Source organism: Sinohyriopsis cumingii, chromosome 1 (assembly GCF_028554795.1).
Source record: "Sinohyriopsis cumingii isolate HCF-2022 chromosome 1, ASM2855479v2, whole genome shotgun sequence".
NCBI lineage: Eukaryota > Metazoa > Mollusca > Bivalvia > Unionida > Unionidae > Sinohyriopsis > Sinohyriopsis cumingii.
Window position 1 is genome coordinate 2,595,510 of NC_142961.1, and position 14,516 is coordinate 2,610,025.

Sequence of the window (14,516 nt, forward strand, 5' to 3'; positions counted from 1 at the left end):
CGCATAGAGGGTTCAGTGTATCAACCACATCATTCTCTTGAGATAAACACATCAATGAATTTAAAACATTATCTCTGAATTATCATACCATCTCAGGATTTTGCATCCTCAATACAAGGTCTTTATGCTGTGCAAGGACCATCACTAGAACTTAACAGTTGTGGGGGAGGGGTCTGGGTATAGGCCGAAACTCTGGCATCCTCCACCACATACTCCTGAACAGGACCTTTCATCCTCGGGAAAAACTCCATCTATTATGATCAAGATTCCATCCTCCTCGACTCACTGGTCAAAACCGCACCTACGGAGTTTAATCCTCCATGTGAGCACTTCCAAAGTGCCTTCATGGGTGGGACCTACACTACTGAAAATTGATATTGTAGGTTCTTGGATGGAGTTGGCATAGTTGTACTCCTCCGCTGGAATTGGCCCCTCTTCTCGCGTTGGTTCAAGCGCATCCACTTTATACAAGGTTGGTGTGTGTGTGGGGGAGGAATTGTCACTTCGTATATATTTTCCTTTCCCTGTGCCTACTCCATTCCATGCTGTTATCAGCGTAAAGTCCCTTCAGTACCATATGTCTCTTTGGGGAAGGCAGTGAGTGTTTCCTATGTGGAAGGTTCTCAGTGTCACGTTGAGGCTTCCAAAGAGAGCGACCGACTTCGATTATCCTTCCTTCTTTTACGCTCTAGAGGAGATTTCATTTTCACCATCATTTCAATTACATTTTCTTTATTACTCTTTTGGAAATTTGCATATTTCAACACCTCCCCAAGGATCATCTCTTCACTTAAGCTTTTTCCACTTCAGACAGGATCGACATCTGTTCGACCAAAAACCACGTTACAGAGCAAACATTTCCATCCAAGCCCTGAGTGTTGTTCGGTCATGTGCAGTTTTGTTAGTTACGATCTCTCAAATTGAAAATCTTTGCAAATTCCACACTGGTAAATTGTAATCTACGAAATGTGAAAGAAGTACAGGTAAATAACTAATAAATATCGAACTATTTATAAGACTTACAATTGTAATGCAAATTTAGGGTTGAATATCAGTTTCATCGTTCATAAACATTTCTGCTGTAAGGTTGTCAAACCAATCTGGGTCACCCGGATTGTACACATTTATATCAGCTTTGATATCATAACGGATTTTCATTGCTTAAGTAGATATTCTCAAATTTGCTCTTGCAAATTCATGAATTGATTCAATTCTCTGACAGGGCCTATACGTAATCTGATATACGTTTATTCTGTTTCTTGTTTCTCGAGAACCAAATCCACTGGAAGAAAAACCGTCCGGCCAGATATCATCTCTTTGGTGAAACACCGGTGCCTATATATACAGCTGTATGCTAACTTTAAAAGATATATATTATCATCCAAGTCTTTTTAGTCTTTCGAAACAAATTTGGATAACATTGGCTCAATTGTACGGTTTGCACGCTCCACCATACCATCAGACTGATGTCGGGATGGTGTGGAACTTGTTTTATTTATTCCTAAAAAGGCACAATATCTTTCAAAACATTCGATTGAAAGTTGCTTCCTTTCGGTACTCCAAAAATTGTGTCAATGGATTGAACTAATTTCTTTGAGACAGTAGTAGCTTCCTGATCATGCATTCGAATAGCCTCAAGTTATTTAGAAGAGTAATCTCCCTCCACATGGAGATACATATTTCCTTTCTTCGTTCGAGGTAAAGGTCCCTAAATGTCCATTGCAATTCTTTCAAACGGAAACCAGATATGGCACAATTTAAGATGAGTCCTAGGCGTTTTACGAGGGTTATTCCTTGCACCAGTGAGATGACATCTTATCGCACGCGGTATCAGAGATATCTGTCTTGGAGATTTGTAAAGGGTCTTTTTTTACGCCAAGTTGGCCTCCGTTTATGTCATCATGCAAATGTGAGAGGGCAGTCTTTCTAAAGTTCTTGGGCAACACAAATTGCTGTCTAACTAATTTTGACTCCCAGTCGCGTTGTAGTACGCCATCAATAATATAAAAGGATTACTTCCTCGCTCAAAGCAGAATATCAGAGCAATTGGGTTTCCGACCTCTCTCTCTTTTAAATTAGGATCAATTTATTGATCCTTCATCATGGTTTTACAACGACTAAAATGGAGTCACCTAATTTTCTCTCAAGAGAATCGACATCTACACCTGCACCTTTACCATGAGACTATGTGTTCCTTCCCGGGAGTGCACAGACGTTTATTCTCTCCAAACAATATGTGTGCTCAATTCAAGCACAGTGAGAACAGTTAGTCTCTACAGTGCATCGGCATTTGTAAGAGATCTTCCTGCTTTTTGTTAATGCAAAAGTCATCCGATTCTAACTTCTAAGAGCCAACGCAAGGCTCCATGGTCTGATCTGACCTGAAACTTTCTACGATGAAGATAATGGTGGTGGTGGTGGCGTTATATGTGTGCGTATGTATGTATGTATGTATGTATGTATGTATGTATGTATGTATGTATGTACGTATGTATGTATTGTTACGTGTTTAGGCTCTTGCAAAACGTAACAACAAAAAAGTGAAGAAAGCAAGCTTTGTAAAATTTAACAAATAATTTATTTCCTTAGAAAAACAAGGTAAAAATGAGTAAAAGAATTTAGGTTCTACGAACCAAATTCAAAAATAATCCAAGAATAATCAAGAATTTAAAAAAGGTCTAGTAATAAAAGTCCTAATGAAACTGAGTTCGAATCCCGTAGAAATCCAGAATGGAAGATGATGACGTATGATGTGGTCAGCGTCGTACTGATGTGTCAAGTGTCAACAGTTCTGTGTTGAATAACAGAAAAGAATATTCCAGTGTTTGAATTCTGTGTAAATTTTGATAACTGTCCTTGTCCAAGAATTAATTTAGAATACTAATATTTCCAGGGAAAACAAACTTGAAATCTAAATAAATTGAAGAAACCAAAACAATTAGCCCCAAAACTGGTCAAAACATAAAACACTTTAACTTCTCACGTGTTAAGGCACTAATGACTACTCTTTCTCAAAACATCAATAATAAATCTAGCTACAACGCAAAACAGGTGCCCTGATGTGGGTCAATCCTCTGGAAAAACATAATTGATACATGCTATTTGTCACGTACTCCAAGTATGGCCTCGATACCACTTTATGAATCTTACCCTGAGAAAGAATACAAAAAATTAAAAAGTTGTTTACTACAACTCTTACTAATTATGAATCAAGGTCTGGAACTATGTCAGCATTAGATGCAATGTTTCTATTATTAGTTGTTTACTTCGAAAAATCAGTCAGACCTGAACTCTATTCCAGTAAATAAAGTTACATTACATAGCAAGTAATGGAATAAAAAAAAATTAAAAATTACAAACAAACAATTAAATTAAATCAAATATAAATTAAATCAATTATACATAACTGTATGTATGTATGTATGTATGTATGTATGTATGTATAAGGTTTAACAGAACGTCAGTACGTCAGTACAGTCCAAGCTACATAGCACAGAGTAGATTTAGGTAACGGATAAAGGGCATACAAAACAAACATACGGGTAAAATCATTCAAATATAAAGACAACATTTTTGATAATTTAACAGTGCACAATTTGAAAACTTCCAAGACTCAAAGGCTGGAATGTCATCGTGCGATTCTTCCCAGTGCACAATATTTCCCTTATTGGTCGTTTGTTTGCGACATGCAGTATGGCATAGTCACCTTTACGACATGCAGTATGGCATGTTCGATATGTTATTCGAGCCCGGATTCAAAAGTGATGGGGTTGGGACGGTGGGGAGGGAGGCCGCTTAGCAAAGGAGGAAATATATTAAGATGCAAGACTTTGGTAAGGCCTTTCATCAGAAACGACTGCCGTATGAAACTAATTCAACCTCTAGATAGATATAATATTTGCTGAGAGAGAGAGAGAGAGAGTACACAGAGGGAATATCTGGTCAGAGATGTGTTATTTAGGTCTTTGATTTCGTTACTTTTCTGATCACTCTTTGTATAGGTATGGATGTATTTAAACAATTTAGCGACATACACAGCCATAGAGTCCAAAGTATGTATCTCTGTAGGTACGTACGATCAGATCAGAGGCCCCGAGTGGTTTAAAGCGCTCTCCGTTAAGGATCGCTGCCATCTCACCTCTGTCTGCGTGGGTTCGAGTCTAGGATTCGGCTAATGTGGGTATGTGAGAAAGCTTGCCAGTAGCTTCTCGTGGGTCGGTGGTTCTTCCCGGGGTTTTCCTGGGTTCTTCCTCCACCATTAATATACTGGCCGCCATGCATAGCCTATCGTGTGCTGAACAATGGCGTTAAACCCCACAACAAGAACAACGAGGTATAGAATACTTCATTAAAACACCATAAACAATAAATATATGTGCACATGCTTGAAAAATGCATCACGTTTTCTTTTCATTTTTTTCTTTCTTTCTTCCTTCCTTAGTATGGTTGCAGAAATTAATCTAACTGTGCAATGACAAGAAAAATCGACAGATTCATGGCAGTTGATATTTATTATACATATCTTTTTATGTATTAAACAAAACAGGACTCATTAATGGCATGATGGTCAAGCAACTGGCACACTGTACACGACATTAAAGCGGTCTTCACGCTTGAGACTGTCCAAAGGCGACCACGTTCGTATCAGACTTGAAAATCGTTGTCCAGGTATAGTGTACGGGTCAATGTCATAGAGTGGACTTAAGGAGGGGTCATCAATCAATATCAACCGTCATTTTAGTATTTTTTGCCTGAAAGTGAAATGATATATACCAAACAAATATTTCACATCGTAAACGTCATGTTTGTCTTACATCGCTAAGTACTGATAAAGCTTAGTTAGAGACATTAATATATACTTCTTTACTCCATTATTCTTACTGGATCTAGAATGTAAAATTTAGCAATAATTGTACAATATTTGTGTAAATTTTTCTTCATCTTTGTTGTATGTCGTCCTTATGATTTAAATTTGAGGCACAATATACAAGATTAGCATGTGCATGTTTGGGGCCGTTGCGTAAACGCTTTATCCTAACTATACTAAAATGCTGGTGGAACATGCTTTGTTGTAAATATCCTAAAGTATGCTAGTGGAACAATGTTTGCTGTACCTTTACTAAAAATGCTGGTTGAAAAAGCTTTGTCGTAACTGTGCTAAAATGTGCTGGTGGAACAAGCTTTGCTGTACCTATTCTAAAGTATGCTGGTGGAACAAGCTTTGGTCTACCTATACTAAAAATGCTGGTGGAACAAGCTTTGTCGTAACTATGCTAAAGTATGCTGGTGGAACAAGCTTTGTCGTAACTATGCAAAAGTATGCTGTTGGAACAAGCTTTGCTCTACCTATACTAAAGTATGATGGTGGAACAAGATTTGTCGTAACTAAACTAAAAATGCTGTGGAACAAGCTTTGTCGTAACTATGCAAAAGTATGCTGGTGGAACAAGATTTATTATACTTACTCTTTCCATAATAACCTCCAATTCCACCATCGATACCACCCAAAGAATAGTCGTCATCAAAAGAGGGTCCGCCAAAACCGCCAAAACCGCCACCTGCAAAACCATCAAATCCGCCAAAGGGGACAGGACCAAATCCGCCTGTGGCAGAAGTGGAGCCAGAGTCCGCTACCCCACCTGGACCCCATGGTGTCCAAACTGGTCTGCCTGTTCCAGAGCTGCTGACCGATGTTCCCTGACGGCTGACACGAGCACCGACTGCATTTGCTGCTGCGTTTCCTCTAGCGCTGATAGCAGCTGAGACACCAGAACCTACTACATCTCTGCTAGGGAATCTGGTCAATCCTCCATGACCAAAGCTGTATCCTCCGTAACCACCAACACCAAGTCCATAGCCGCCACCGCCAAATCCATCCAGTCCGTAACCGTAAGGACCTACTCCGAAGCCACCACCAAATCCAAGTCCACCCCCGAATAGGCCAGGACCTCCGTATCCTCCATATACTCCGTATCCTCCATATCCTCCTCCATAGCCGTCAAGAATTTGAGGTCCTACACCGTTTACGTAACCTGGAGTAAGGTGATTAGATCCAAGAGGGCCTGTAACCGAGGAGATAGGACCAACGTGGACTACCTGACCAGCATTGTGAGGGGCTGTTCCAATGCCTTTACCAACAGCAGTGGATACTGTTCCCCGTGGAGTACTGACGGCATGGCCACGACCGAAGCCAATGGATGTGGGTCCTGCAACTACTGTGGTACCACCGAGACCACCGAAGCCACCACCTGCAAGGCCACCACCGAAACCAAGCCCACCCGACCAGGGACCGCCAATACCCGACCAGGGACCGCCGCCATAGCCAAAACCGTATCCCCCTTTATGGGCGGTGGCCAAAGCGATGCAACATAAGATGATGATTTCGTTCATCTTCGGAATCTGAAAGAACAAGACAAAACTAGCGAAACCCATGAACCGCTTCCAGCAAGTAAAATCTAAGAATAATTGAAAACGTGTTTTGTAAGAAGTAACACGCTCTGAACACGATTTGTGGGACGCAAAGCCCGTATTGATTTATAACAGACTTTTGTATGCACCGAAATACTTGAAAACGTTTTGCAATATATTTCCATTTAGTACGTGTCCATGTTAAAGAGGAAAGTATTTAAGGTCAGTCACATCACTTATTAGTATTCTTTTTAATCACGAAATCCCTTTACTAATGATAGCATTTTGCCGCACGTGGTAAAGGTTGATGTTCCAGATGAATGAAACCAAAGTTGCTAGAAAAGGAGCATGTGAAATTCTTTGTTTTAACTAAAGATAGCTTTGGAGCAAATAAAGATAGATTTGAAATAAATATTGGTAAGAAAAGCTTTTTAAAATTGTCAGGATTACTTGGACACCAAGAGAAGGATGATATCCTGAAGTGATACACTGATCCCATAAAGAATGAGTGTACATTTTCGCTTAGACATATATATGGCTATTAAAAAAGAAAATTAATTTCGAATATTATTACTAAGGAAAGTAATCTGATTCAAACTGGAATGACGTGGTCAGTGACCGTTCCGAATGGATAAAATAAATTACAGTATTCAATGTTTAAAATATTGGACGTGAAATCCTCTTCACTTTAACGTCTTATTTTAAAATTGCATTAATGTGCTATGAAAATCATAATTTTGCATTCTGTTGCTGATAATGTTATTGTTTGTTGGGCACTTGATACATCTGTTAACACCAGAAAGAGATCATGGGCATCGACTATGCAAGACTACAAATGCTTTTCGCAGAATGGGTTCTGTTTTTGTCGTATTTCGAAACGGATCGATCGTAGCGCATGATGGCATTTCTTCCCTTCGATATTACGATTGCGTCAGACATTGATATAGAATTCTCAATGGACCATTGTCACAGTATCTGAAAATAACGCTCTCGTGTTATCTTGCAATTCCAAAACGAGCAGCTCACTACTGGGAGATTTACAAACATTAAATTTTATGAAAAATAGAAGAGAGAGAAAGAGAAGTTTAAACCAGGTAGATATTTAACCTTAAAGATATTACGGTAAAAACCAATATGTTTATAATCCTATGGATATTAAAGAAAATTTAATATGAATTAAAACCTTTTGGATTTTCAAGAATATAAAAAAAAAATTGCAAAATTTACTAGTACTGAAGATAACTCATTAAATTAGAAATCTTGTCGATATTCTAGAACACTCCATGCATTTAAAATAGTTGTGATACTCAAAAAAAACCCCAAAAACTTTGGTGATATTCCAGGAGATTCAACAAAATAGAACGTTTGTGATTTTCAAGAACACAAATGTTTTGGTAAATATAAATTTTCAGTCATTTACGGATTGTCGGAAATTACTTGTGTTTACCACTAATTCAGTGCATTTTAAAACTAAATGCGAGAGAGAATAAGCCTACTGAAAATAGAAATTATTGAATTGTTTTAAGAAAGTTGAAATAAATAGAAGTTAAGCTGTTTTATATCACTTAGCTACTTGATGTTTCAAAGAACGTGAACAGTTCAACGTCCGTTGTAACTTTAAATTAATTTTAAGACCCGAATATTGAAAATGAACTTAGTAGATGAAGCTTCATTTAGTTAAAATAAAATAAAATAGATTCCTGATTAATGCAGTTCTAATATATCTAATATTTACACAAACTTTAAGAATATAGCCGGATTGAGAACCCAATGGTTTTAACATACCTTGTATTTCGTACGCTGTTCCGATGCTCGTATGGAGTGATACGACAGATTTACAAATCGGACCTGCTTATATACTCTGACTTATGAATTAATTTATATGTAAATTAGATAATAAATTTCAAGTTATTCATGAATTACATGTGATGATCACGTTTCAAAGTTATGTTTCACCATAGGTGCAAAACCCAAAACACTTGTCATTGTTTTTTTTATTATGTAACTACCGCAAATATCCGCTTTTATTGCCTTCTAAAAGCTGTCTATTATTGGATTTGAATTAATTTGCATTTAATATACACCTGTAACTTTCCGCCCCACGTAAATGTCAACTACTTTTAAGGGATAGTCAATTTCACTTGTAAAATTTTTTCAGTGGACACCAGACGTATACTTTACAAGACGAATTCCAAATATTCAATTTTTATTAATACTTATAACTTTTAGCTCGTTTCACTTCTAACAATATTATACTTGACTCAGCATGACTGAATATATTATAATAACATAGACCAGACAGAGCGGGAAGTACTTTCACTGGATCCTACAGGGGGATGCGTGATAACACAGAGTTAAATTCATATATTGACAGCCAATATTATCATTATCATTTAATTAGTTACCTGCTGAAATTTTAACCAGGGTGAGCGGGATGCGGCAACAACCGCTTTGCCTGCACAAACCAACCATTATACTCCCGGAAAATGCACCCGTAACATGCCCGCCCCCCCCCCCCCTCGGAGGATGGAACATGGAGGTATAAGCCTACGTGTGCAGCAGAACCAACCGCATGTCAACTCAGCAATTAAATCTCATCTGGATACACATTAATTTCGGATGCCTTTGACATAAATCGAGGCATGTATAATTAATATAAATAGGTACAAATATAGACCATGTAGATGGGAAAGTCTTATCAATGGAATGGATCCTGTATGATGATACGAGATAATATAGAAAGAAATTATATATTGGGAAAGATTATCATGCAAGTTACATAATTTATAATTAGTTCCTTTTCTGATAATCGATAAATATAAATTTTGGGAAACAATAGATCCCCTTCCCTAGAATACGAATTTGAGTACAAACTAAAATGTAACTTTTCCTTGTAAAACCACAGAAGAAAATAAATCAATTTTCAGTAACATGCATACATTTTAATTGTTCTTTAAGTTCAGCTGAGGTCAAAACGTCCAGACGATGTCACTATGATGCAACATTACTTACTGGCTGTATATTTGTATTGAACTTCTACGAAAGAGTTGTCATAACGAGTGGCTATGTGATTCATTCATGTCATATACGAAAGAAAGATGATGCAGCTTTCCAGATCCCCGTACATGTACGGTACTGATTATGATTGAAGAATGTACATTGAAACATCAATTTAAACTCAACAATGACACTTTGTTTTATTTCAGTATACGAGGTTTATAATGAGTAATGATGTATAAAGCGATATGCTGCCCTTTTGCTAGATTGACAACACATACGCATATCACGAATGTATTTATATTGGCTGTATTTGGAATAAGTATCACTAATTTGAATTCTCCTTTGTATTTGGAAAAGTTTGGAATGCGCATGGTTCATTGTGATGTCAATTCGTTAGTTTCTGCCAGTAAGCATTTCACCAAACTCCACCGTCATAAACGCTCCGGAACATATTTGTTTTTCACACCAGCCTTTTCATTGCGCGAAATATTATTAGTAAGATTTTAAGCTGAGTATAGATTTATGACTGGAAATGTCACAATTCAAACTGGATGCAGACGATGAGAACTGTCATACCGTCTAAAATCTCCATGTGATAACTGTACAGATTAATTTGCTTTTGAGCGCATCACTCAAAAATGTTGGACATTTGTTGATGTATAAATGTGGAGTCTAAGCAATACTATTTTTTTTAAAATGGTTAATTCCATATATATAAAAACGTTTTACGCATATCTTTACAATGTGAGCATTTTTGTGAGAATTGAATTTTTCTGACTATATCAAGAAAACGATAGTTTGTAACAATGATGTTTATATGAATTAGATGGAAAACGATATTTGGGACCGTGCATTATTTAGATGTTATATACCCATTTAATTGTATATGCTTGAACGGCGTTCGATACAGTTGTTCAATTTTTATTTCCGTATCACCCACACAGATTCAAACTACTTAAGTGCCTTTCTAGACGTTCGCGCGTAAATATTGGAAGACGAGGTGAATCGAACTTTCATAAATTGCGATTCGCTTTGAACTTCATTTTTCTAGTAAATCTAAACTATTTAGAAAGCGTAAAGAGGGGATATATAATAATTACAAAACTGCATTCGTGTTTTGTTATGAGCTGGGGAAAAAACTCGAATTATCCCAACAAAATACCACACCTATTCTTTCCGCAGACTCAGAATAAAAACAGAATACGAATTTAATTTTCATTGTTTGTTAGGTATTTATAAAAAAAATAATTATGTTATGGATGATTGTATTTTGAATCGGACCTTATCCAAAGTCAAGTTCATATTAGAAACACTGATGTTTGTATTTTGTAAAGCAATAATATACAGTTAATTTTTCTCAGCGAGGGTGGGTTAAATATAAGCATCATCGTCTTAGTCTTAGTAAATGTTTACCATGTTCTTTATCATAATTTTAGTTGCAGACCTTGTCTAATTATAACTAAGACTGTTCTAGAAATGAACTTTTGTCCTCCATCCTAGCTCTTATTTCGTCTTAGTTTGTTTTATATAATGATAATGTTGTTAGCTTGAAAAATTTTCACTCCTGCAGTAATATCTTAAGAAGAAATCAGTCTTATTGCTGTATTCATTATTTCATTTTGGGTGAAATTATTTATTCAACTTGTTATTCACCGGAAATACAAAGTGCTCTTAAATAATTTTCTTTGACAGAAATAATAATTTGGAATTACAGTAAATTCAGACAAGGATATCTTGGATTAATGCGATTAATTGAAGACTTAATACATCATCACACTTCAGGCTACGGGTACATTAGTACATCAAAGATTACAGCGCTGGATTTTATTTCGAACACCACTGGAATTTGATTAGAACTGTATTTACTAAAACTGGTGATAGAACGTTTTGGACTATTTGGGATTTAATTTGCAATACGGAAAGTTCTTTTTCATTTTTCACATGGTATTCAAGGGAAATTCATTATTTTCTGAATTTTACAAACCTTGGTTGATTTTCGCTCTTTTCTATTACTTTGTTTAAGATCATAGGGTTGTAGTATTATAGAACATGTTCAAAATTTATTATAGTAGGTTGAAAAAGTTACTCCGTTGATACACATAGGTTCATGTTAGTATCCGATCGAGGAAGTAGGGGTACTAATATTAGTACTTGTCATGAATTTGTTACGCTGGATATTTACTCGAAATCAGTATCAATAATATTGAATCCTCCTTTGCGTTCGTAATACGTCTGGTTGCACATGGTTGACAGTGATGTCCTGAGTTGTCTGCCGTGAGCATTTCAATGAACCCCACCGTCATAAAATGTTAATCAACTTCTAGAGTAATAGCTGTTAGTCAAGAGACGACAGTTTTACCTAAGTTTTATTACTGCATCCTTTTAATTCGTTAAATTAGTTTTAGCTAAATGTCATGACGGATTTGGTAAAAATTGATTTAGTCGAACTAGATGTGGACCATGAAGTACTCAGAGACCGTTTCCGGTCCCCATGCAACATATGTGTAGATGAGTGTGCTTTCAACGCTGCGTAAAAGATTGTTGTACTTTCGTTGATGTATGCATTTGGTTGTTGAGCGTAATTGAAGAAGTATATAATAAATAGAAAGACGCATTCTTGATTGGTTATGAGTCGCGGAAAGAACTCATTTGACGGCATTTACGTATTCCATGCCTATACAAAACATTATTTCCGCCGACTCAGAAGAAAATAATATCGAGTTTGTGTTTGCATCGACTCTAACTATATGCTGAAATGAAAACACATCATATTAAACCGCTGTTGCTATGTGGATCAAAGATCATTTCTATTTTAAACAAGGTCAGAGCTAGGGGTTAAACGATACACATGTGCCACGTATCGATACGAGTCATGATACACAGCCTGCTATACGATACATATCAATGCACTTGATGGTCTTTTCATCTTTGGAAGGTAGGTGGTGTCCTTTTATGTATGTCGACATTCTTGGTTGTATTTCTAGTGTGCACATTACATATATACTTATCATATAATTATATGCAATTCTTGTCAATGACAAGATAACAAAAATAAATTCAAATAGACTACCTGTTGGTTGTCAGTGAGTTTTATTCAACGTTTTTGGACATTTCATGGCTGCTCAACTTAACATACTTTAACCACAAGGCCATTTGTTTCGCACATCATGAAAGCTTTGAAAACATCTTATTACTAATTTCATGTCTAACTTAAATTTGGAAAACATTACGATGTTATCTTCAAGAGAGAATAAATAATGCAATTTCCTCGTGCAAAGAAAATCACATCTAGAACAAATCCAGACATTGAAATGAAGATGAACACCAACGAAATCCATCACATTGTACTTCCTATAGACACAAAAGACTGCTGCGGCCACGGGTACTTGCATTTGTTAGTGAAGAAGGAAAACTGGTGATAACACCCAGTCCTATTCTATTTGTTTGGGTAACTTTCACAAGGTGATAAACTTGAGCGGTTTGAAATCTGCTCCGTTGCTGATTCTGTGCTAACTTTATTTATTGCACCTTCATTCACTGGTTAAATATCTCTGCTTAAAAAGGAAACTTCAAAATTTGTTTACAATGTATAAGTGAAGTAGAGAAACTGCCTGGATTTTATCTTAAGGGAGACCTCCTCTTTGTCAAAGAAATTAGGGGCAGCGGAAAAAAGGAGAAGGGAATGGGGAGGAAGAAACAGCCAAAGTTTAATATATACCTGACACCACTCTTTCTTCCTTCTCGACGTTCTTTGACCTCTACTGAAATCAACATCTTTAAAAGATGTCAACTTTAGTTGTATAAGCATTAATCTGTTAATTATTTATGAGCATACTCTGTTCCTTATCTGTGTATGAATATTCGTTTGTGCTTCCTTCTGCAGGGGCATATACATAGCTAGCTTTCTTAGCTTGGATATGTTGGGAAACTGATCTTTATGACTGTTATGTACAATTTTAAAGAGCTTATCCAAAATAGGATTTCTAACTAATATAAACTTACTTTCTTGAATTAGCAATTTACTGACTACTATGCCAGATTTCTTATCTGTTCCATAATGCTTTATTAGGGTTTTCAGTCCATCTACTTGTGCAGACAGAGGTATTCAAATAAATATATTTAATTCTTAATTTCATTTTGTAATCCTTATTTATTCAACTTATCTTAATCCTGATACGGCCCTTTTGATTTTGTTGCATATGATCCGCAGGGCTGAATTGATTAATAAAAAAATAAAATTGTATTATACGTTTAAATTGTCGGTATTTTAATTAGGCTCAGTATTCTGCCCTTTCTACATTTGGTTTCAAAATACCGCTGAATGAGAGATTGACAGTCATGCCGTCTATTTTTGTCCTTCCAACATGTATATCTGACTCGTATTTAACACCAATAATTCACTGGTATTTCAATCAGTACTTTCCCAGACCCATTATTTCGATATAGTTCATAACTTTAAAAATAACTGTCATCATCACCATCATCAGCCAGTATTTGCCGAACGAAATCGTAATGAACCACGCCGGGAATCAGAAATTTTGAGTTTTCTCGGTAACCAGTATTTTAAACAAGCATTTGTAAAACTCCCTTCATGAAAGGTTCAAACTACGCCATAAAAATGCTTATTCATGAGCACCATGCGCCCATCAAATTTAATTTAGCAACCATTCTTGCCATGATTGAAAAACCAGATAAACAGATGTTGCGAGAAGAATGGTTAAATAAATAAAAGAAATAGTGCCTGTGACTGCTTATTCTGATTCAGACGAATTCTAATTTTAAAGAATAACACTGCAGAATAATAAAATAATTATTTATAACTGAAGACTAAAATAACATACATACGGTAAGTATCGTTTTGTATCGATTATATGTCTCTTGTATCGATATGTGTATCTATGAGCAAAAGTATCGATGCATCGATATATCGATAAATCGTTTCGCCCCTAGTCAGAACAATGACTTTTTAGGGATGGGTTGGTGCTTGTTATTTTCAGGGAAACAAAATGTTGCAAACTTTCAAAACAGTCACTTCCATTTAGGCTTCTGGGATTTTGGACTACTGCTAAAACTTCTTGCCTACTAAATTTAAGAGTTTGATAGCTTAC

The 14,516-nt window shown here is 36.3% G+C and overlaps 1 protein-coding gene across 1 annotated transcript; it reads right to left on the reverse strand.

Annotated features, from left to right (window-relative positions):
• Positions 1-4,492: 4,492 nt before the first annotated feature.
• Positions 4,493-8,345, reverse strand: LOC149806321 (uncharacterized). Its single transcript, XM_089951547.1, has 3 exons — positions 8,194-8,345; positions 5,466-6,399; positions 4,493-4,751 (listed from the first exon to the last, which is right to left on the reverse strand). The coding sequence occupies exons 2-3, from the start codon at positions 6,388-6,390 to the stop codon at positions 4,738-4,740; spliced, it is 939 nt and encodes a 312-aa protein (XP_089807673.1). The 5' UTR covers positions 6,391-6,399; positions 8,194-8,345; the 3' UTR covers positions 4,493-4,737.
• Positions 8,346-14,516: the final 6,171 nt, after the last annotated feature.